This window comes from Pseudoliparis swirei, chromosome 6, assembly GCF_029220125.1.
Source record: "Pseudoliparis swirei isolate HS2019 ecotype Mariana Trench chromosome 6, NWPU_hadal_v1, whole genome shotgun sequence".
NCBI classification, from domain to species: Eukaryota; Metazoa; Chordata; class Actinopteri; order Perciformes; family Liparidae; genus Pseudoliparis; species Pseudoliparis swirei.
In genome coordinates, this window is record NC_079393.1 from 24,932,858 (window position 1) to 24,957,206 (window position 24,349).

General features: G+C 47.4%; 4 protein-coding genes, 1 long non-coding RNA gene and 3 pseudogenes across 5 annotated transcripts; 1 reads left to right on the top strand and 7 right to left on the bottom strand.

Moving 5' to 3' along the window:
* Nucleotides 1-5,911: 5,911 nt before the first annotated feature.
* Nucleotides 5,912-8,513, bottom strand: LOC130195664 (septin-8-A-like; annotated as a pseudogene).
* Nucleotides 8,514-8,531: 18 nt separating this feature from the next.
* Nucleotides 8,532-9,156, bottom strand: LOC130194661 (septin-8-B-like). The gene is made up of 2 exons (XM_056415696.1): nucleotides 8,947-9,156; nucleotides 8,532-8,678 (listed from the first exon to the last, which is right to left on the bottom strand). The coding sequence occupies exons 1-2, from the start codon at nucleotides 9,154-9,156 to the stop codon at nucleotides 8,532-8,534; spliced, it is 357 nt and encodes a 118-aa protein (XP_056271671.1).
* Nucleotides 9,157-9,231: 75 nt separating this feature from the next.
* LOC130194662 (septin-8-B-like) lies at nucleotides 9,232-9,852 on the bottom strand (annotated as a pseudogene).
* Nucleotides 9,853-13,386: 3,534 nt separating this feature from the next.
* Nucleotides 13,387-14,011, bottom strand: LOC130194660 (septin-8-B-like). Its single transcript, XM_056415695.1, has 2 exons — nucleotides 13,802-14,011; nucleotides 13,387-13,533 (listed from the first exon to the last, which is right to left on the bottom strand). The coding sequence occupies exons 1-2, from the start codon at nucleotides 14,009-14,011 to the stop codon at nucleotides 13,387-13,389; spliced, it is 357 nt and encodes a 118-aa protein (XP_056271670.1).
* Nucleotides 14,012-14,085: 74 nt separating this feature from the next.
* LOC130194656 (septin-8-B-like) lies at nucleotides 14,086-14,706 on the bottom strand (annotated as a pseudogene).
* A 768-nt stretch (nucleotides 14,707-15,474) lies between these two features.
* LOC130194659 (septin-8-B-like) lies at nucleotides 15,475-16,098 on the bottom strand. Its single transcript, XM_056415694.1, has 2 exons — nucleotides 15,889-16,098; nucleotides 15,475-15,621 (listed from the first exon to the last, which is right to left on the bottom strand). Exons 1-2 carry the CDS (start codon nucleotides 16,096-16,098, stop codon nucleotides 15,475-15,477), a joined length of 357 nt encoding a protein of 118 aa, XP_056271669.1.
* A 767-nt stretch (nucleotides 16,099-16,865) lies between these two features.
* LOC130194657 (septin-8-B-like) lies at nucleotides 16,866-17,533 on the bottom strand. The gene is made up of 2 exons (XM_056415692.1): nucleotides 17,278-17,533; nucleotides 16,866-17,012 (listed from the first exon to the last, which is right to left on the bottom strand). The coding sequence occupies exons 1-2, from the start codon at nucleotides 17,485-17,487 to the stop codon at nucleotides 16,866-16,868; spliced, it is 357 nt and encodes a 118-aa protein (XP_056271667.1). The 5' UTR covers nucleotides 17,488-17,533.
* A 3,361-nt stretch (nucleotides 17,534-20,894) lies between these two features.
* On the top strand, nucleotides 20,895-21,279 carry LOC130194664 (uncharacterized). Its single transcript, XR_008831928.1, has 2 exons — nucleotides 20,895-20,982; nucleotides 21,061-21,279. It is a non-coding gene; the product is annotated as an uncharacterized LOC130194664 (long non-coding RNA).
* Nucleotides 21,280-24,349: the final 3,070 nt, after the last annotated feature.

Below are 24,349 nucleotides of genomic sequence, written 5' to 3' on the forward strand. Positions count from 1 at the left end.
TAACCGATGAGAGTTCAGCTCAACGAATGATTGCGAATAAAACCCTTTGTGAGACGCGAGATTGGTCTCTTACGGGATTTCAACAGACAGAATCTGTTGGCTGCTCTCAGCCAATGGGCTCTGGTCTTGCAATCGCGGGAGCGCGTCCGGTGGGACCATGTACTGGGTATGTGCTGATGATCCCCTAGCCAAGCACCGGACAGCTGGAGATTCATATAAACTTTAACAATACCTTGATAGAAGCATGAAAACAGGCATATATAAATAGAGTAGAACAAAGCTTGTAATCATCCTCTTGTTTTCTATCTTTTATTGTGTTAAAACAGATGCCTCCTGCTATTTAAAAAGAAAAACCTTTTGTTTGATCTTCATAGCAGTTATGAAGCTTTGGATCTGGAGTAATTTTTGGAACAAAGCACAGCTAAACTGTAAGGGCCAATATGTAGGATTTTAAAATAAACTATTGCCATTTAACTCCTGTGTTATGCACCTTTATCAGAAGACGGACAGCAGAGGAATGGGGTAGCAAGGTGGCTCTTTTCAGCTCGGTTTGTTTAATCGCTCCGTTTCTCACCTGGTGGTTTTACAAGCCTCGCCACCCGCTGATTTACTGTTCAACAATGGGACACTACGGGCGAAAAATCGTGTTCCCAATCATGACCATTCCACATTAACCATACACAACACCTGAGGGAAATATCTGGCTTCCAGCAGTTATTTTTTCCTGTTGAAAAGTAAAAGTTACCTTCAGTGTTACTCACAATGCATTGTGGGTATGAGGACAAATGTGTTTAATGCCTTTATAAAATCTATGTTTCCAAGCTAGTAGTCGTCTTCTTCCTTCCTGCCTTTGCATTGCTACATTTGTACCTTTCCCAGAAAGTACTCTGTCCTCGTTTTACATAGACACAGTGTCTTTTCAAAATAAACTTCAAATATACATTCAATTCAATTCAGTTTATTTTTTATAGCCCATTCTCACAAATTACAAATTTGCCTCAGAGGGCTTTACAATCTACACATAGGACATCCCTGACCTTTGACCTCACATCGGATCAGGAAACACTCCCAAAAAATTGAAAAAACCCTTTCACAGGGAAAAAAGGAAATAAACCTTCAGGAGAGCAACAGAGGAGGATCCCTCTCCAGGATGGACAGAACAATGGATGTCATGTGTGCAGATGAACAGTGTTACAGAGTTACAAGTCATTCAATGAATATGACAGAATGTTTGAACAGAAGGAGGCAGAGAGGGGGAGGGGCGCATCAGCAGAGCCATGGCAGGAGGCATCAGACACAGACAGGTCTGGACTCTATGAGACGTGAAGTCACAAAGACTCCGCCGAGGAAGCAGAGTTAATAATGTGTGATGGAGAGATGTAAATTCATCCAAAAGTCGAGAGAGAAGAGGAGATAGGTGCTCAGTGTATCCTAAAACGTCCCCCAGCAGCCTATAAGCCTATAGCAGCATCTCTAAGGGCGGGACCAGGTGAATCTGATTCAGCCCTAACTATAAGCTCTGTCAAAGAGGAAAGTCTTCAGTCTACTCTAAAACGAGGTGACTGTGTCTGCCTCCCGGACTGAAGGTGGAAGCTGGTTCCATAGAAGAGGAGCTTGATAACTAAAGGCTCTGCCTCCCATTCTACTTTTTAAGACTCTAGGAACCACAAGTAGCACCGCAGTTAGTGAGCGCAGCTCTCTAGTGGGGTAATATGGTACTACAAGCTCCTTAAGATATGATGGTGCATCACCAATCAAGGCTTCTTAGGTTAAGAGAAGAATTTTAAATGTGATTCTTGATTTTACGGGGAGCCAGTGGAGAGCAGCTAATGCAGGAGTGATGTGATCTCTTTTCTTAGTTTTCGTGAGAATACGAGCTGCAGCATTCTGGATCAACTGGAGGGACCTAAGAGACTTATTAGAGCAGCCTGATAATAAGGAGTTACAGTAATCCAGTCTCGAAGTAACGAACTCGTGAACCAGTTATTCTGAATCTTTTAGAGACAAGATGTGCCTGATTTTTGAAATGATATGTAGATAATTAAAAAAATTCAGTCCTTGAGATTTGCTTCACGTGGGAGTTAAAGGACAAGTCCCGATCAAAGATAACGGCGAGATTCTTTACAGTGGTGTTGGATGCCAGGGCAATGCCATCACAACAATAATGAGCCACAAGATGCAACAACGCAGCATGTAGTTGCCAAAGTTGACAAAGGTTGACTGACAACATTGTGTTGACAGATGGTTCATCCCTCTACCTACCGAGTAGTTGTGATTAGTGCCTGCCCTTTTCCAAACAGATTCCAATGATGCCCTCTCAGGGGTGGGGTTAGGACCCCTGTGTCTCAGCTAGCTGTCGCCCCAGTGTACCTGCTGGCCGAATTAATGATGTGTTAGCCGTACACCATCTCAGATTAACTTTATCCGGCAGCCATTTTAACGTCCAGGGTTGATTTCCTAAACATGTGGCTGATTACAGTCGGCAGTATAAATGGTACTTAGCAAATCAAAGGCTGTTCAACATTAAGTAGAATTAAGAGTGTACTTCAGTTGCTTCTATTCGCTTTGTAACTCTCACATAACTATGGGCTGCAGATAACATATAAAACACCATAAATTAGCCAGCTCATCCTCATGAAGGTATCAGCACTGTGTGTCTTGCAATGCAGCGTCCAAACACACTTCCGAGAGTACAAATCATTGATCATGTGATCCCTCCCTCCTCTCAGCACTCAAGACATTGACCGTGCATACTGGTCATATGTTGTTATGTGCCATCCTCTCCTTCGATTCCTGGGTTAGTATTAGAGTTAAGTGATGTGCATCACTTTAATGCTCTCGGTCAGAGATAGGAAATTCAATAATTTAAGGGTAAATTAACAGCAAAAAAGCAATGGGAGTAATCTATTGACCTGCTCTATATGATCAATACTTTGTATCATTTCCGTGCATGTTTTTATATGGACTGTCAGTAAAGAAAAACACCTTTGGAATGTAAACCTCCTGTTCTGTTAAGTGAGCAGAGGGCGACTCCTCTAGTTGCAAAAAGAAGTCCAATTGTATAGAAGTCTATGAGAAATGACTCTACTTTTCTCTGGATTTATTCCCTCAGTAATGATTGTAAACAGGAGTTTATGATCTCAATCTCTAGTTTCAAGTTTTCTTCAATGTAGCATGATGTTCATTTGGTAAATTGCGGAAGACCATAAAGCAGGGTATACTTTAGGGTGGGGCTACCACCCTAAAGTCGAGATTGACAGGTCTCTACCGCTAACAGTCGTATACTCCACCATGGCGTCACTCCTCCACACTCTAAATATGGTCACTCTTGGTCATCGGACCCTATGAGACGGCATAGATCCTATCTGCCTGATGGATCATCGAGGTCTGGATCGCGGAATATGCCTACTACGAACTATTCATACACTCTGTCATATTCATTGAATGTGTTTTAACTCTAAATCTGTCCTTCTGTACACATGACATCTATTCTTCTGTCCATCCTGGAGAGGGATCCTCCTCTGTTGCTCTCCTGAAGGTTTCTTCCCTTTTTTTCCCAGTGAAGGGATCCGATGTGAGGTTTTGGGACAGGGATGTCTATGTGTACAGATTATAAAGCACTATGAGACAAATTTGTAATTTGTGAAAATGGGCTATACCAGGGGTGGGCAAACTTTTTGACTCACGGGCCACATTCGGTTCTAAAATGTGACAGAGGGGCCGGGCCAGGAGCATTTGGACACGCAATGTAATTTTTTTAACCTGGAGATTGCGTCTGTTTTTTATACATTTCAATTTAAGGTGCAAAGTTAAAGTAATCAACATTTACTGGAAAGAGATCAATGGAATCACTTTCAACATTCAAAACAAATTACCCAACGAAATACTCAAGCTCAATAATTTCTAATTGTTTTAAACCCCGCAAAATAATGGACGGATTGTCCTGAGAGATAGACTGTATTAAATATCCTGCCTGCAGCAGAAACTAGAAAGGGGTCTTTAAAGTGAGGGCGATGTGCGGCGTCATCTGGTCAGCATGTGTATGAACCCGTCACAAACAGACTGACAGCGCTTTACTCGAGAAAATATGACCCTAAAGCTGACAATTGAAGTTCTATTTTTTTAAATTATTCATATCTCTTCTGAAAACACACCTTTACTCATGTGGACCAACTGTTTTGGTGTTTGAAATTGGTTTACCAAAGGCAGTGGCGGCTCGTCCATAGGGGGCGCTAGTGCGCCGCCCCTCTTAAAATTTGGAGATGAAAAAAAAAGAAGAAGAAAAAAAAAATCCTGTCAAAAAACATTATATGCCAAATCATTTAAATAGTAAATATACCGTGTTAACGCGCTAAATGTGTGTGGGAGACCGTAAGCCCCTGTCAACAACCACTTAAGTTAATGTGAAAAAATATAATATATCGCCATTATCACGGAGAGAAGCCCCTACCATTTTTGGAGGCGCTGCTCTAACGTGTGTGTCTGGCAACGAGAAAACATTTCAGTCGTTTTGGCAATGACCGGCTTCACATTGGCGGATGAAACTGAATCTTAGTGCGCATAAATGCACGCGGATGGATTATTCGGCAGATCAGAGACCCGTATGTTCCTCAGCAGTGTTGCCAGGTCCGCGGTTTTCCTGCGGAATCGCCACTTTGAAGTGTTCGCGGGTTGAATTTGTTGTCCTTGGTTCGGGTAGACCTATTTTGCATGCAAATTACATGAATATCTTTAAATAAAAATCCATATTTTAAATGAAATAATTTATTCATACCCAAATCCTACCAAACTGACTCCAGATCAGCACATACACACATTTTATTTATGATAATATACTGTATCTAATTACACAAGGCCATTTTAGGACCTAGGTGAAATAACTTGAGGGAAAACTGCTTTTAATGCTGGCAAACTAAACATATGTTGTTACTTTGTAGATATTACAATACATTTGGCAATGATAGCAATGCTGTTGGACTTTAAAAGCAGTGTATATGGTTTGGCACGGGCATATTTTTTTTGTTTGCCAACTTGAAAGAGGCGGGCTAAATTTCTTTACAAGTAGTGGGGCCAATGTAGCCTACAATGTGATGCATCTCTTTCTGAATCCAATGTTTCGTTTGTTTCGTTGTTGTGGACAGTGTTGAGCACTGTGTTCTTGAAATAAAGCTTTGTTACAATATTCTACTCAAAACCTCTTATCTTCTCATTGTGGAGTGCTATTTAAACTGCGCCGCCCAACTGCGCCCCCCCAAAAAAAAAATTCACCAGCCGCCACTGACCAAAGGTCATAGGTTCACAAAAGCAGTGAACTATCTGAATACAATGCTAGATACATGTACTTGCACCTGTCCATCCTGGAGAGGGATCCTCCTCTGTTCTCTCCTGAAGGGTTCTTCTTATTTGGGAGTTGTTCCTGATCCGATGTGAGGTCAAAGGTCAGGGATGTCTATGTGTACAGATTGTAAAGCACTCCGAGACAAATTTGTAATTTGTGAAATTGGGCTCTACAAATAAACTGAATTGAATTAAATAAATGAGGAAAACCACATTTTGTATTATCGTTTTGAGTAAAAATGATGCGTCTGTCACACATTCACCAAAATTATAAAGATGGGACTGAGAAATGACTTCATATTGCAGATAAAGTTTCATGGGGTGTGTGCAAATAAAAAATGACCATTACATTTTTTTTTTTTATAAATATGTATTGTACATAAAATAAAAAATTCTACATTATATACATGTTGAGAAATAGAAAACAGAACACAACTATTGACTATTTACAATATAGCTTCACTATAATAACATCATGTCATCGTGTCACGAGAGCTCTCTGCTGGCCGGGCAGGTGGAGCTGCAGGCTGCGCTGCAGGCGCTGGTGAATCCTCTCTGTAAAATACAAGACTAGTCAGCACCGCGCCTTCTGGACACCGTGGCGGACACCGTGACACGTAACGTGTAGTAAAGACTCTTACCGGTCCAGGTGGACCTCTTCTGGCTGCGTGTTCCTCCTCGTGGCTCCGCAGCCTCCAGGCTCCGCTGCTCGCCAAAATCACTGTTCTAAATGAGTCTCACCTGTGTGGTGGGAGGTCCTTTGTGATTTACTGAGTGTTCATTGGTTGGTATTTTTCGAGAAATGTTGACAGACAAACGGATTGACAAATCACGGTGAAGGGTTTCGTGTGACGAGTTCTTTCCGCGCCAACGCACACCGGAAGTAAACAAAGTCGCGATTTGGACAAGTTCGGCGGGCCGGATTAAAAAGCCTAACGGGCCGGATGTGGCCCGCGGGCCGTAGTTTGCCCTTGTCTGGTCTAGCTTCTTTCATTGTGACCAGGTCCAGGGATTTGAGTGACTTGAATCCCAGTTCCTCCAGTTTGCAGCGTCTGTAAAGCTCATAGAGTGTGGGTCTGCTCTCTCAGGTCCTCCATGTTTATACAGATCAACATCTCCCTCAGCTTCACGAAGTCACAGTGACTCTCGTTCTCCACTTGAACTACACCCCAGGGATACTGACGAGCCTTCACCATCTTATTGCCAACAGAGACTTCCTCGGTGCTGCCTACCACAGCAAATGGCTGTAACAAGTTCGTGGGTATCCGCGGCGCAAAATGTATCCACACACAGGCAGGGTTGCAATCAGAATGGCTTTTTATTTGATCGTTTAACTCTGCGTCCCGGCTGCTTCGCTGCCAGGCTCCGGTCTCCCTCTCCAGTGCTAGCTCTGCGTCTATATAGAGGAAGACAATTCCTGATCCGGTGCAGCTGAGGCCACCTCGCCACTTCCGGCACCGTTCCTCGAGCCACACCCCTGCTTCACTTACTCCGCAGCTGTGCTTCCGCACCCCCCGCTCCCACAATGGCAAATGACCATTCATCGTAGTGTTGACCTTGGCGACAGTCTCATCATCCAGGGGGAACTGATAAATTTGCATGTTACACCTGACCAGCTCGCTCATGATCTTGATCTTGAATTTGTGCAGCTCGCTCTTACTGATGGTGTCAGCCTTGGCGATCACTGGGATTATGTTCACCTTGCTGTCTAGTTTCTTCATGGTGACCAGGTCCAGGGATTTGGATGCGGTCGATCCGCTGCCTCTGGTCGGGAAGATGTCGTACAGCTTTCTCTTCAGCTACAGATCAACATCTCCCTCAGCTTTACGAAGTCACAGTGACTCTCGGTCTCCACTTGAACTACACCCCAGGGATACTGACGAGCCTTCACCATCTTATTGCCAACAGAGACTTCCTCGGTGCTGCCTACCACAGCAAATGGCTGTAACAAGTTCGTGGGTATCCGCGGCGCAAAATGTATCCACACACAGGCAGGGTTGCAATCAGAATGGCTTTTTATTTGATCGTTTAACTCTGCGTCCCGGCTGCTTCGCTGCCAGGCTCCGGTCTCCCTCTCCAGTGCTAGCTCTGCGTCTATATAGAGGAAGACAATTCCTGATCCGGTGCAGCTGAGGCCACCTCGCCACTTCCGGCACCGTTCCTCGAGCCACACCCCCTGCTTCACCTACTCCGCAGCTGTGCTTCCGCACCCCCGCTCCCACAATGGCAAATGACCATTCATCGTAGTGTTGACCTTGGCGACAGTCTCATCATCCAGGGGGAACTGATAAATTTGCACGCCGTTGCTGACCAGCTCGCTCATGATCTTGATCTTGAATTTGTGCAGCTCGCTCTTACTGATGGTGTCAGCCTTGGCGATCACTGGGATTATGTTCACCTTGCTGTCTAGTTTCTTCATGGTGACCAGGTCCAGGGATTTGGATGCGGTCGATCCGCTGCCTCTGGTCGGGGAAGATGTCGTACAGCTTTCTCTTCAGCTACAGATCAACATCTCCCTCAGCTTTACGAAGTCACAGTGACTCTCGGTCTCCACTTGAACTACACCCCAGGGATACTGACGAGCCTTCACCATCTTATTGCCAACAGAGACTTCCTCGGTGCTGCCTACCACAGCAAATGGCTGTAACAAGTTCGTGGGTATCCGCGGCGCAAAATGTATCCACACACAGGCAGGGTTGCAATCAGAATGGCTTTTTATTTGATCGTTTAACTCTGCGTCCCGGCTGCTTCGCTGCCAGGCTCCGGTCTCCCTCTCCAGTGCTAGCTCTGCGTCTATATAGAGGAAGACAATTCCTGATCCGGTGCAGCTGAGGCCACCTCGCCACTTCCGGCACCGTTCCTCGAGCCACACCCCCTGCTTCACCTACTCCGCAGCTGTGCTTCCGCACCCCCCGCTCCCACAATGGCAAATGACCATTCATCGTAGTGTTGACCTTGGCGACAGTCTCATCATCCAGGGGGAACTGATAAATTTGCACGCCGTTGCTGACCAGCTCGCTCATGATCTTGATCTTGAATTTGTGCAGCTCGCTCTTACTGATGGTGTCAGCCTTGGCGATCACTGGGATTATGTTCACCTTGCTGTCTAGTTTCTTCATGGTGACCAGGTCCAGGGATTTGGATGCGGTCGATCCGCTGCCTCTGGTCGGGGAAGATGTCGTACAGCTTTCTCTTCAGCTACAGATCAACATCTCCCTCAGCTTTACGAAGTCACAGTGACTCTCGGTCTCCACTTGAACTACACCCCAGGGATACTGACGAGCCTTCACCATCTTATTGCCAACAGAGACTTCCTCGGTGCTGCCTACCACAGCAAATGGCTGTAACAAGTTCGTGGGTATCCGCGGCGCAAAATGTATCCACACACAGGCAGGGTTGCAATCAGAATGGCTTTTTATTTGATCGTTTAACTCTGCGTCCCGGCTGCTTCGCTGCCAGGCTCCGGTCTCCCTCTCCAGTGCTAGCTCTGCGTCTATATAGAGGAAGACAATTCCTGATCCGGTGCAGCTGAGGCCACCTCGCCACTTCCGGCACCGTTCCTCGAGCCACACCCCCTGCTTCACCTACTCCGCAGCTGTGCTTCCGCACCCCCCGCTCCCACAATGGCAAATGACCATTCATCGTAGTGTTGACCTTGGCGACAGTCTCATCATCCAGGGGGAACTGATAAATTTGCACGCCGTTGCTGACCAGCTCGCTCATGATCTTGATCTTGAATTTGTGCAGCTCGCTCTTACTGATGGTGTCAGCCTTGGCGATCACTGGGATTATGTTCACCTTGCTGTCTAGTTTCTTCATGGTGACCAGGTCCAGGGATTTGGATGCGGTCGATCCGCTGCCTCTGGCCGGGGAAGATGTCGTACAGCTTTCTCTTCAGCTACAGATCAACATCTCCCTCAGCTTTACGAAGTCACAGTGACTCTCGGTCTCCACTTGAACTACACCCCAGGGATACTGACGAGCCTTCACCATCTTATTGCCAACAGAGACTTCCTCGGTGCTGCCTACCACAGCAAATGGCTGTAACAAGTTCGTGGGTATCCGCGGCGCAAAATGTATCCACACACAGGCAGGGTTGCAATCAGAATGGCTTTTTATTTGATCGTTTAACTCTGCGTCCCGGCTGCTTCGCTGCCAGGCTCCGGTCTCCCTCTCCAGTGCTAGCTCTGCGTCTATATAGAGGAAGACAATTCCTGATCCGGTGCAGCTGAGGCCACCTCGCCACTTCCGGCACCGTTCCTCGAGCCACACCCCCTGCTTCACCTACTCCGCAGCTGTGCTTCCGCACCCCCCGCTCCCACAATGGCAAATGACCATTCATCGTAGTGTTGACCTTGGCGACAGTCTCATCATCCAGGGGGAACTGATAAATTTGCCGTTGCTGACCAGCTCGCTCATGATCTTGATCTTGAATTTGTGCAGCTCGCTCTTACTGATGGTGTCAGCCTTGGCGATCACTGGGATTATGTTCACCTTGCTGTCTAGTTTCTTCATGGTGACCAGGTCCAGGGATTTGGATGCGGTCGATCCGCTGCCTCTGGTCGGGAAGATGTCGTACAGCTTTCTCTTCAGCTACAGATCAACATCTCCCTCAGCTTTACGAAGTCACAGTGACTCTCGGTCTCCACTTGAACTACACCCCAGGGATACTGACGAGCCTTCACCATCTTATTGCCAACAGAGACTTCCTCGGTGCTGCCTACCACAGCAAATGGCTGTAACAAGTTCGTGGGTATCCGCGGCGCAAAATGTATCCACACACAGGCAGGGTTGCAATCAGAATGGCTTTTTATTTGATCGTTTAACTCTGCGTCCGGCTGCTTCGCTGCCAGGCTCGATCTCCCTCTCCAGTGCTAGCTCTGCGTCTATATAGAGGAAGACAATTCCTGATCCGGTGCAGCTGAGGCCACCTCGCCACTTCCGGCACCGTTCCTCGAGCCACACCCCCTGCTTCACCTACTCCGCAGCTGTGCTTCCGCACCCCCGCTCCCACAATGGCAAATGACCATTCATCGTAGTGTTGACCTTGGCGACAGTCTCATCATCCAGGGGGAACTGATAAATTTGCGCCGTTGCTGACCAGCTCGCTCATGATCTTGATCTTGAATTTGTGCAGCTCGCTCTTACTGATGGTGTCAGCCTTGGCGATCACTGGGATTATGTTCACCTTGCTGTCTAGTTTCTTCATGGTGACCAGGTCCAGGGATTTGGATGCGGTCGATCCGCTGCCTCTGGTCGGGAAGATGTCGTACAGCTTTCTCTTCAGCTACAGATCAACATCTCCCTCAGCTTTACGAAGTCACAGTGACTCTCGGTCTCCACTTGAACTACACCCCAGGGATACTGGACGAGCCTTCACCATCTTATTGCCAACAGAGACTTCCTCGGTGCTGCCTACCACAGCAAATGGCTGTAACAAGTTCGTGGGTATCCGCGGCAAAATGTATCCACACACAGGCAGGGTTGCAATCAGAATGGCTTTTTATTTGATCGTTTAACTCTGCGTCCGGCTGCTTCGCTGCCAGGCTCCGTCTCCCTCTCCAGTGCTAGCTCTGCGTCTATAGAGGAAGACAATTCCTGATCCGGTGCAGCAGAGGCCACCTCGACACTTCCGGCACCGTTCCTCGAGCCACACCCCCTGCTTCACCTACTCCGCAGCTGTGCTTCCGCACCCCCGCTCCCACAATGGCAAATGACCATTCATCGTAGTGTTGACCTTGGCGACAGTCTCATCATCCAGGGAACTGATAAATTTGCACGCCGTTGCTGACCAGCTCGCTCATGATCTTGATCTTGAATTTGTGCAGCTCGCTCTTACTGATGGTGTCAGCCTTGGCGATCACTGGGATTATGTTCACCTTGCTGTCTAGTTTCTTCATGGTGACCAGGTCCAGGGATTTGGATGCGGTCGATCCGCTGCCTCTGGTCGGGGAAGATGTCGTACAGCTTTCTCTTCAGCTACAGATCAACATCTCCCTCAGCTTTACGAAGTCACAGTGACTCTCGGTCTCCACTTGAACTACACCCCAGGGATACTGACGAGCCTTCACCATCTTATTGCCAACAGAGACTTCCTCGGTGCTGCCTACCACAGCAAATGGCTGTAACAAGTTCGTGGGTATCCGCGGCGCAAAATGTATCCACACACAGGCAGGGTTGCAATCAGAATGGCTTTTTATTTGATCGTTTAACTCTGCGTCCGGCTGCTTCGCTGCCAGGCTCGATCTCCCTCTCCAGTGCTAGCTCTGCGTCTATAGAGGAAGACAATTCCTGATCCGGTGCAGCTGAGGCCACCTCGCCACTTCCGGCACCGTTCCTCGAGCCACACCCCTGCTTCACCTACTCCGCAGCTGTGCTTCCGCACCCCGCTCCCACAATGGCAAATGACCATTCATCGTAGTGTTGACCTTGGCGACAGTCTCATCATCCAGGGGAACTGATAAATTTGCCGCCGTTGCTGACCAGCTCGCTCATGATCTTGATCTTGAATTTGTGCAGCTCGCTCTTACTGATGGTGTCAGCCTTGGCGATCACTGGGATTATGTTCACCTTGCTGTCTAGTTTCTTCATGGTGACCAGGTCCAGGGATTTGGATGCGGTCGATCCGCTGCCTCTGGTCGGGAAGATGTCGTACAGCTTTCTCTTCAGCTACAGATCAACATCTCCCTCAGCTTTACGAAGTCACAGTGACTCTCGGTCTCCACTTGAACTACACCCCAGGGATACTGACGAGCCTTCACCATCTTATTGCCAACAGAGACTTCCTCGGTGCTGCCTACCACAGCAAATGGCTGTAACAAGTTCGTGGGTATCCGCGGCGCAAAATGTATCCACACACAGGCAGGGTTGCAATCAGAATGGCTTTTTATTTGATCGTTTAACTCTGCGTCGGCTGCTTCGCTGCCAGGCTCGATCTCCCTCTCCAGTGCTAGCTCTGCGTCTATATAGAGGAAGACAATTCCTGATCCGGTGCAGCTGAGGCCACCTCGCCACTTCCGGCACCGTTCCTCGAGCCACACCCCTGCTTCACCTACTCCGCAGCTGTGCTTCCGCACCCCGCTCCCACAATGGCAAATGACCATTCATCGTAGTGTTGACCTTGGCGACAGTCTCATCATCCAGGGGGAACTGATAAATTTGCACGCCGTTGCTGACCAGCTCGCTCATGATCTTGATCTTGAATTTGTGCAGCTCGCTCTTACTGATGGTGTCAGCCTTGGCGATCACTGGGATTATGTTCACCTTGCTGTCTAGTTTCTTCATGGTGACCAGGTCCAGGGATTTGGATGCGGTCGATCCGCTGCCTCTGGTCGGGAAGATGTCGTACAGCTTTCTCTTCAGCTACAGATCAACATCTCCCTCAGCTTTACGAAGTCACAGTGACTCTCGGTCTCCACTTGAACTACACCCCAGGGATACTGACGAGCCTTCACCATCTTATTGCCAACAGAGACTTCCTCGGTGCTGCCTACCACAGCAAATGGCTGTAACAAGTTCGTGGGTATCCATGGCGCAAAATGTATCCACACACAGGCAGGGTTGCAATCAGAATGGCTTTTTATTTGATCGTTTAACTCTGCGTCGGCTGCTTCGCTGCCAGGCTCCGGTCTCCTCTCCAGTGCTAGCTCTGCGTCTATAGAGGAAGACAATTCCTGATCCGGTGCAGCTGAGGCCACCTCGCCACTTCGGCACCGTTCCTCGAGCCACACCCCTGCTTCACCTACTCCGCAGCTGTGCTTCCGCACCCCGCTCCCACAATGGCAAATGACCATTCATCGTAGTGTTGACCTTGGCGACAGTCTCATCATCCAGGGGGAACTGATAAATTTGCACGCCGTTGCTGACCAGCTCGCTCATGATCTTGATCTTGAATTTGTGCAGCTCGCTCTTACTGATGGTGTCAGCCTTGGCGATCACTGGGATTATGTTCACCTTGCTGTCTAGTTTCTTCATGGTGACCAGGTCCAGGGATTTGGATGCGGTCGATCCGCTGCCTCTGGTCGGGGAAGATGTCGTACAGCTTTCTCTTCAGCTACAGATCAACATCTCCCTCAGCTTTACGAAGTCACAGTGACTCTCGGTCTCCACTTGAACTACACCCCAGGGATACTGACGAGCCTTCACCATCTTATTGCCAACAGAGACTTCCTCGGTGCTGCCTACCACAGCAAATGGCTGTAACAAGTTCGTGGGTATCCACGGCGCAAAATGTATCCACACACAGGCAGGGTTGCAATCAGAATGGCTTTTTATTTGATCGTTTAACTCTGCGTCCCGGCTGCTTCGCTGCCAGGCTCCGGTCTCCCTCTCCAGTGCTAGCTCTGCGTCTATATAGAGGAAGACAATTCCTGATCCGGTGCAGCTGAGGCCACCTCGCCACTTCCGGCACCGTTCCTCGAGCCACACCCCCTGCTTCACCTACTCCGCAGCTGTGCTTCCGCACCCCCCGCTCCCACAATGGCAAATGACCATTCATCGTAGTGTTGACCTTGGCGACAGTCTCATCATCCAGGGGGAACTGATAAATTTGCACGCCGTTGCTGACCAGCTCGCTCATGATCTTGATCTTGAATTTGTGCAGCTCGCTCTTACTGATGGTGTCAGCCTTGGCGATCACTGGGATTATGTTCACCTTGCTGTCTAGTTTCTTCATGGTGACCAGGTCCAGGGATTTGGATGCGGTCGATCCGCTGCCTCTGGTCGGGAAGATGTCGTACAGCTTTCTCTTCAGCTACAGATCAACATCTCCCTCAGCTTTACGAAGTCACAGTGACTCTCGGTCTCCACTTGAACTACACCCCAGGGATACTGACGAGCCTTCACCATCTTATTGCCAACAGAGACTTCCTCGGTGCTGCCTACCACAGCAAATGGCTGTAACAAGTTCGTGGGTATCCGCGCGCAAAATGTATCCACACACAGGCAGGGTTGCAATCAGAATGGCTTTTATTTGATCGTTTAACTCTGCGTCCGGCTGCTTCGCTGCCAGGCTCCGGTCTCCCTCTCCAGTGCTAGCTCTGCGTCTATATAGAGGAAGACAATTCCTGATCCGGTGCAGCTGAGGCCACCTCGCCACTTCCGGCACCGTTCCTCGAGCCACACCCCCTGCTTCACCTACTCCGCAGCTGTGCTTCCGCACCCCCCGCTCCCACAATGGCAAATGACCATTCATCGTAGTGTTGACCTTGGCGACAGTCTCATCATCCAGGGGGAACTGATAAATTTGCCGCCGTTGCTGACCAGCTCGCTCATGATCTTGATCTTGAATTTGTGCAGCTCGCTCTTACTGATGGTGTCAGCCTTGGCGATCACTGGGATTATGTTCACCTTGCTGTCTAGTTTCTTCATGGTGACCAGGTCCAGGGATTTGGATGCGGTCGATCCGCTGCCTCTGAGCCGGGAAGATGTCGTACAGCTTTCTCTTCAGCTACAGATCAACATCTCCCTCAGCTTTACGAAGTCACAGTGACTCTCGTTCTCCACTTGAACTACACCCCAGGGATACTGACGAGCCTTCACCATCTTATTGCCAACAGAGACTTCCTCGGTGCTGCCTACCACAGCAAATGGCTGTAACAAGTTCGTGGGTATCCGGCGCAAAATGTATCCACACACAGGCAGGGTTGCAATCAGAATGGCTTTTTATTTGATCGTTTAACTCTGCGTCCGGCTGCTTCGCTGCCAGGCTCCGTCTCCTCTCCAGTGCTAGCTCTGCGTCTATATAGAGGAAGACAATTCCTGATCCGGTGCAGCTGAGGCCACCTCGCCACTTCCGGCACCGTTCCTCGAGCCACACCCCCTGCTTCACCTACTCCGCAGCTGTGCTTCCGCACCCCGCTCCCACAATGGCAAATGACCATTCATCGTAGTGTTGACCTTGGCGACAGTCTCATCATCCAGGGGGAACTGATAAATTTGCACGCCGTTGCTGACCAGCTCGCTCATGATCTTGATCTTGAATTTGTGCAGCTCGCTCTTACTGATGGTGTCAGCCTTGGCGATCACTGGGATTATGTTCACCTTGCTGTCTAGTTTCTTCATGGTGACCAGGTCCAGGGATTTGGATGCGGTCGATCCGCTGCCTCTGGTCGGGGAAGATGTCGTACAGCTTTCTCTTCAGCTACAGATCAACATCTCCCTCAGCTTTACGAAGTCACAGTGACTCTCGTTCTCCACTTGAACTACACCCCAGGGATACTGACGAGCCTTCACCATCTTATTGCCAACAGAGACTTCCTCGGTGCTGCCTACCACAGCAAATGGCTGTAACAAGTTCGTGGGTATCCGCGGCGCAAAATGTATCCACACACAGGCAGGGTTGCAATCAGAATGGCTTTTTATTTGATCGTTTAACTCTGCGTCCCGGCTGCTTCGCTGCCAGGCTCCGGTCTCCCTCTCCAGTGCTAGCTCTGCGTCTATATAGAGGAAGACAATTCCTGATCCGGTGCAGCTGAGGCCACCTCGCCACTTCCGGCACCGTTCCTCGAGCCACACCCCTGCTTCACCTACTCCGCAGCTGTGCTTCCGCACCCCCCGCTCCCACAATGGCAAATGACCATTCATCGTAGTGTTGACCTTGGCGACAGTCTCATCATCCAGGGGGAACTGATAAATTTGCACGCCGTTGCTGACCAGCTCGCTCATGATCTTGATCTTGAATTTGTGCAGCTCGCTCTTACTGATGGTGTCAGCCTTGGCGATCACTGGGATTATGTTCACCTTGCTGTCTAGTTTCTTCATGGTGACCAGGTCCAGGGATTTGGATGCGGTCGATCCGCTGCCTCTGGTCGGGAAGATGTCGTACAGCTTTCTCTTCAGCTACAGATCAACATCTCCCTCAGCTTTACGAAGTCACAGTGACTCTCGGTCTCCACTTGAACTACACCCCAGGGATACTGACGAGCCTTCACCATCTTATTGCCAACAGAGACTTCCTCGGTGCTGCCTACCACAGCAAATGGCTGTAACAAGTTCGTGGGTATCCAGCGCAAAATGTATCCACACACAGGCAGGGTTGCAATCAGAATGGCTTTTTATTTGATCGTTTAACTCTGCGTCCGGCTGCTTCGCTGCCAGGCTCGTCTCCTCTCCAGTGCTAGCTCTGCGTCTATATAGAGGAAGACAATTCCTGATCCGGTGCAGCTGAGGCCACCTCGCCACTTCCGGCACCGTTCCTCGAGCCACACCCCCTGCTTCACCTACTCCGCAGCTGTGCTTCCGCACCCCCGCTCCCACAATGGCAAATGACCATTCATCGTAGTGTTGACCTTGGCGACAGTCTCATCATCCAGGGGGAACTGATAAATTTGCACGCCGTTGCTGACCAGCTCGCTCATGATCTTGATCTTGAATTTGTGCAGCTCGCTCTTACTGATGGTGGCAGCCTTGGCGATCACTGGGATTATGTTCACCTTGCTGTCTAGTTTCTTCATGGTGACCAGGTCCAGGGATTTGGATGCGGTCGATCCGCTGCCTCTGGTCGGGGAAGATGTCGTACAGCTTTCTCTTCAGCTACAGATCAACATCTCCCTCAGCTTTACGAAGTCACAGTGACTCTCGTTCTCCACTTGAACTACACCCCAGGGATACTGACGAGCCTTCACCATCTTATTGCCAACAGAGACTTCCTCGGTGCTGCCTACCACAGCAAATGGCTGTAACAAGTTTGTGGGTATCCGCGCGCAAAATGTATCCACACACAGGCAGGGTTGCAATCAGAATGGCTTTTTATTTGATCGTTTAACTCTGCGTCCCGGCTGCTTCGCTGCCAGGCTCCGGTCTCCCTCTCCAGTGCTAGCTCTGCGTCTATAGAGGAAGACAATTCCTGATCCGGTGCAGCTGAGGCCACCTCGCCACTTCCGGCACCGTTCCTCGAGCCACACCCCCTGCTTCACCTACTCCGCAGCTGTGCTTCCGCACCCCCCGCTCCCACAATGGCAAATGACCATTCATCGTAGTGTTGACCTTGGCGACAGTCTCATCATCCAGGGGGAACTGATAAATTTGCACGCCGTTGCTGACCAGCTCGCTCATGATCTTGATCTTGAATTTGTGCAGCTCGCTCTTACTGATGGTGTCAGCCTTGGCGATCACTGGGATTATGTTCACCTTGCTGTCTAGTTTCTTCATGGTGACCAGGTCCAGGGATTTGGATGCGGTCGATCCGCTGCCTCTGGTCGGGGAAGATGTCGTACAGCTTTCTCTTCAGCTCCGAGGTCTCGCCCGGGGCCCGCTGTGGTGGGGGCGAGGGGGAAGGGGAGCGGCGGGGCGGGTGCCATTCGGGGGGACCGGAGTGGGACCAGTGCACACTGGGGTGGGGGAACATGGAGGGACGGGGCAGAGGCGTGGGGGCCGAGGGGCGGACTGGAGGGCCTGGGCGTAAACTGGCTGCTGCTGGGAGGAGAGCCGGAGGTCTGGGGGTCTCAGTGGGGGAGGGGTGACCGGGGCCCTCCTGACGGGGAGAAATGACAACTATTCAACATCTATGTGGTCATCAAAGGATTGACATGACATTGGGATCACAAAATAAAGGATCAATATCACAAAACACAGACGAAACCCATAGAATTACACAAGAATACCAAGCTTTTTTTTAAAGTGACCAGTGGAGAAGTGCATTCACAGTACGAGTGCTGAGCCTGTTCAGATGCTTGGTCTGTGGTGTTGCTGATTGCTACTTTCATGAGAACCAATCATACAAACACTCAACGTGGATATACCTTTGTGTCCTGAGCAATACATCTGCCATGATATAATTGTGTCATACACCCCAAAATACCGGGGGCAGACTTTACCTCAAGGTAGTGTTAGGTTGTAGTGGATTTTATGTACACTTGCACATGTAAATAAGGAAGTCTTATGTTTTAAATAATGCATATAGAAAGATAATTTACATAGTGAATATTAGGGAGGAATATTCCGATTAATGTATTAAGAAGCATAGACAAGTATGATCGCTGTATTATATGTGTAACTGTAATGTTGATTTAATGAGGTTTATTGTTATCACAACTGTAGGATGTGGACAGTATGAATGAGATTGGTTTTATTGTGGTAGAGGTGCGTTTCCCTTGAGATCCTAGCTGGTTTCCTGTTTAGGCTCTTATTCTGAAGTCTAAAACCGGGGGTAGGGTTCTAAACCGGAAGCGGAAAGCAGCCGTTACCTCTCTTGGCACGAAGCTCAGTCTCTTTTGAAATGCTGAGCAAGAGAGAGCACGCCATTGGGGTGGTGAGTGAGAACAACACACAAACTGGGAGCTTTAAGCTCACTGAATGGAGACTGTAAGTACTAATCTCATTTGTGAGACATTAGATTGTCTGTCTGATTATTGGAGGTCGACAGAAACTTTAAAGCAACCACAAATGATTGTCAAATAAATACTCTTAAATGCATCCCTAGTGTTGAGACTTCTTCCACAAAACACATCGCTCCATCCAGACTCTTTTGAACCCCTTTTTTACTCTTTTAGTAGGCAACATCAACCTTTAGTTCAACATTAATATATGAAATATATTGAATTATGTGGCGGTAACTCATAGTTCGAAACATCGGCGAAATACACGTAACGGATGCCATTTCCAAAAAAGCCTATGAAGTCGCTTGCTGGCGGTAACGTTATAAGTTAGGATGGCAAAAACTTGTAACGCACAAACAGAAAATGCTTTTCAGTTAGATCACACGCACACACACACACACAAACACACACAAACAACGTAAGCGTAGAGATGGTTCAATAGCTATTGAATGGATATGCCCTGGCTATGGTCCAATTCAGTCTAGAGGCTGACGGATAAATGGAGGTATTGATGGCTTACCAATACTCTGAAGGTCATCTCATACGATCAGGATGTTTTTCCGCCTCTCGGAGTATAACGAAGATGTATTGGGATGTAGTACCTAAAGCCAAAAGTTGTGTTATATTGTTTGAAAATAAATAAAAATACTATCATCATCTTAACACACTACTTAAGTCAATCACATTAAAGTAGCAACTAGTTGGGCACCGTGTAGCAGCTGAGCGGCCAGGTATTTTTTCTAAGGGAGCTATTGTAAGAAAGAATGACCATATTTAGAGGAGTAGATGCAGTAGAGACCTGTCAATCAAAAGGCAGCCCCGCCCTAAAGTATACCCTACTTTATGGTCTTTTTAACTCTAAATGGACCACAATTTACTAAATGAACATCGTGCTGCATTGAAGAAGACTCGAAAATAGAGATTGAGACCATAAACAGAGCAGAAAGGAAAGAAAATATCGCGGTAACATTCTTCAGGTGCCCAAAACTCCAAATGAATACTCAAAAACTACCGTTTGCTAACACCTTCATTACGCTCCTCACATCGTTACAGCTCGTCCCACTTCTCCTAAGTTGACCAGAAAAAAAGAGAATACAATGAATGCTTCTTTAAAAAGGAGCAAACTGTTTTTTTGTAAAGAAATTGCTGGTTATTCTCAAATCTGGGCCCGTCATACAATATGAAAATGGAAGAATAGACTCTTGCAATACGGACATGCAATGTTCACTTTGATGGATAACGCAACGTCTTCACAGGATGCACATCAGCACAGCAGCCTGGAAAGCGCAAGTGAAATGTCCCCTGTGTAGATAAGCCTCCACCAACTCAGGCACTTCTTATACTTTTCACACAGTGGAGAAATGAATGGAAACCAATGGCTGAAAGAATAAAATCAAACTGTACAGCTCTTGCTTAACTTCAAAAGGAAGAAAGGGCGAAGATAAGACGTTCACAGATGGGCAAGAATCATCTTGAGGGCTATGGTGATGTCTGTACTTTGTCTTTGACGTGAATGTCTGTCAGAGGTCAGATGAGGTGAGAAATAACTAGTGGACCATCAGCTTCGTTTCATCAGACTCTTGCGGAGACCCAACGTCTGCTTAAGGCTCCCATTGACAAAATTCAGCGCTCTAGATTCTACTTGTTTCTTTTAAAGGGGACATATCGTCAAAGAAAACTCACTTTTCCCGTGCTTCTGTGTAATAAACTGGTTTATCTGCAGTTCCTACCAAACCACAAACAACCCAATCAGTTGTATATCCCCTTTAAGTATGATATGAGGAGGTTTATGTATACTGTTTTCCTTCATTTCAGTTTATTTCCAGCTTTCACTTTATATGTTGCAGCCATTGACTGTATACAAGTTGTCGCATCATCCCCCTTGGTTTGTGGCTTTGAAGCCTTGAGTTCGGCATTTTGGTGATCGCCATCATTAATACTTGCAACCAGTGACCAATGCAATTCAATTCAGTTTATTCGTATAGCCCAGACATGGGCAAACTACGGCCCGCGGGCCACATCTGGCCCATTAGGCTTTTTAATCCGGCCCGCCGAACTTGTCCAAATCGCGACTTTGTTTACTTCCGGTGTGCGTTGGCGCGGAAAGAACTCGTCACACGAAACCCTTCACCGTGATTTGTCAATCCGTTTGTCTGTCAACATTTCTCGAAAAATACCAACCAATGAACACTCAGTAAATCACAAAGGACCTCCCACCACACAGGTGAGACTCATTTAGAACAGTGATTTTGGCGAGCAGCGCGGAGCCTGGAGGGGCTGCGGAGCCACGAGGAGGAACACGCAGCCAGAAGAGGTCCACCTGGACCGGGTAAGAGTCTTTACTACACGTTACGTGTCACGGTGTCCGTAACGTGCGCGCGGTGCTGACTAGTCTTGTATTTTACAGAGAGGATTCACCAGCGCCTGCAGCGCAGCCTGCAGCTCCACCTGCCCGGCCAGCAGAGAGCTCTCGTGACACGATGACATGATGTTATTATAGTGAAGCTATATTGTAAATAGTCAATAGTTGTGTTCTGTTTTCTATTTCTCAACATGTATATAATGTAGAATTTTTTTTATTTTATGTACAATACATATTTATAAAAATAAATAAATGTAATGGTCATTTTTTATTTGCACACACCCCATGAAACTTTATCTGCAATATGAAGTCATTTCTCAGTCCCATCTTTATAATTTTGGTGAATGTGTGACAGACGCATCATTTTTACTCAAAACGGTAATACAAAATGTGGTTTTCCTCATTTATTTAATTCAATTCAGTTTATTTGTAGAGCCCAATTTCACAAATTACAAATTTGTCTCGGAGTGCTTTACAATCTGTACACATAGACATCCCTGACCTTTGACCTCACATCGGATCAGGAACAACTCCCAAATAACCCTTCAGGGGGGAAAAGGGAAGAACCCTTCAGGAGAGAACAGAGGAGGATCCCTCTCCAGGATGGACAGGTGCAAGTACATGTATCTAGCATTGTATTCAGATAGTTCACTGCTTTTGTGAACCTATGACCTTTGGTAAACCAATTTCAAACACCAAAACAGTTGGTCCACATGAGTAAAGGTGTGTTTTCAGAAGAGATATGAATAATTTAAAAAAATAGAACTTCAATTGTCAGCTTTAGGGTCATATTTTCTCGAGTAAAGCGCTGTCAGTCTGTTTGTGACGGGTTCATACACATGCTGACCAGATGACGCCGCACATCGCCCTCACTTTAAAGACCCCTTTCTAGTTTCTGCTGCAGGCAGGATATTTAATACAGTCTATCTCTCAGGACAATCCGTCCATTATTTTGCGTGGTTTAAAACAATTAGAAATTATTGAGCTTGAGTATTTCGTTGGGTAATTTGTTTTGAATGTTGAAAGTGATTCCATTGATCTCTTTCCAGTAAATGTTGATTACTTTAACTTTGCACCTTAAATTGAAATGTATAAAAAACAGACGCAATCTCCAGGTTAAAAAAATTACATTGCGTGTCCAAATGCTCCTGGCCCGGCCCCTCTGTCACATTTTAGAACCGAATGTGGCCCGCGAGTCAAAAAGTTTGCCCACCCCTGAGCTAGACAGCAAGGTTAACATCATCCCAGTGATCGCCAAGGCTGACACCATCAGTAAGAGATTATATAACTTATTATGATGATTTATTATGATTTATTATGATTATTATATTATTAACTTATTATGATTATATAACTATCATATAATGGACATCAATCGGAATGACGCGAGTCACCGAACTAACGTGCGGCGAGCAGCCGGCCAGCAGGCTCCCTGCTGCCGCCGGGAGACAGCAGCTGGAGGACCCCACCGTGGACGAGTTTACGGTGCTGGAGGAGAAGGAAACCGAGCTGACATGCGCGAGGCCTCGAATGGAGCAGGTTTTCAAAGTAACGTTCACCATTATCGGTCTGCTGGACCACACGGGACCGCCGCACGGCGACAACACGTCGCAGCAGATATGGCTGCAGCTCCGAGGGAACAGAGACGACGTGTCAAGGGCGAAGGTGAGGTCCCGTGACAACGTTCAACCCAGACACGGGGCGCTTGATGTTCCGACATTTGTGGTATTTCCACAAGTATAACGCAGAAATAGTTGTTAATGTCCCATGGTCGATAGCGGAAATTAAAACTGTTTTACAGGAATGTGACCGGGCTATGTGCTGGTAACTAGCGAATTAACCACAAAGTGTTGAGCGATTAAAATCAGGTAAAAAAGCGTTGCAAATATTTAATTCCAACCGCTGAAATCTTTCTTTGGTAATGCAGAAGGACATGAGGTTGCTGGGCTCTCGCATAATCAAACAGCGGACACGATAGCCAGGTCAACTTCTTCTGACATTTAATAAGTGGGACCCCAAGATGGCGCGATTGAGATTCTGATGTCACGTGAATACGCTCTATAGAGCGTATTCACTCACGTGACCACAACAAACTCTGGCGGCCATGTTGGGGTCCCACCACGGCATTGTTTTGCTTGTTTGTATGCCGCTCTTCCCTTAGAAATGACCATTATATCCTGAAGGAGACACGATTTCAGTTCAAAGCGGTGTACCTTGTGATTATTGTACTGTGCCTCATTGTTTATTTGTTTATTTGTTTGTTTATTTATTGGATCCCCATTAGCTGACGCCTTAGCGACCGCTAATCTTCCTGGGGTCCACAGAAAGGACAAAATACAATACATACAAAACATATCGTGAAACCAACAGTTAAAAATAGTACAACAAAGTAAAAAAAATAGTGCAGTCAGATGCTCAGTACAGTTGAAGGATAAGATATATGTTATGTTATGCAAATCAACTTAAGTCATACAAAGAAAAAGAAAATCAGATGACTAAAAAGCAATAGAATACGTCAAGTGGTGAATGTTCTTAGGTGCGCCTTTAATTGTTTTTTGAATGATAAATTGTTACTTATGTGAGTTAAACGAGGAGGCAGTAGGTTCCAAGCGGTAATTGCACGATAGATCACAGTACAATACACAGTATTGTTGGATGTGGGACTAATGATTCAGAATATGGGTCTATCAGCTCAACAAGACAGGCAATTACTTCAACTTGTCATGCATCTACTTCGGCTTCACTCGGCGTATGAGCGTTACGACTGTTCTCATGTGTTTCTGTTGACACATCGGGTTGTGGGCACGTTTCCATTGACACACTCTCGTCAATAATCTCTTTTTGCTTTTTTCGCCGAGCGAAAATCAATGTCTTTCACTTGCGCAAAAGGAACTGTGGATGGAAACTTGGGAGGAAGCCATGAACATGGCAACTCCGTCGGGCGATGTCTGCCTTTACTCTGTGATTCATTTCAAGGTAAAATAAAACACTGGCTCCATGGGAACAGCACTCAGCACGGCCACCAAACAGTCACTGCTGGTCCTCAAGGAGCGCTGGAAGCGGCTTCATCAGACACTCGTCCTGGAGGCGGAGCTGTGCGACTACGGATCATCGTATGAACCCAGACACGGGGCGCTTGATGTTCCGACATTTGTGGTATTTCCACAACAAGTATATATATATATATATATCTTTATTCCAGACTCATGGGTCCATAAAACAACAAACACAAATACAACAACAATATATAAAATACAATACGAGGATACCGGTCCAGCCATTGCAGCCAAAAAAATCACTCGGGATTAAAAAACATACAAACATTTGTTCCATT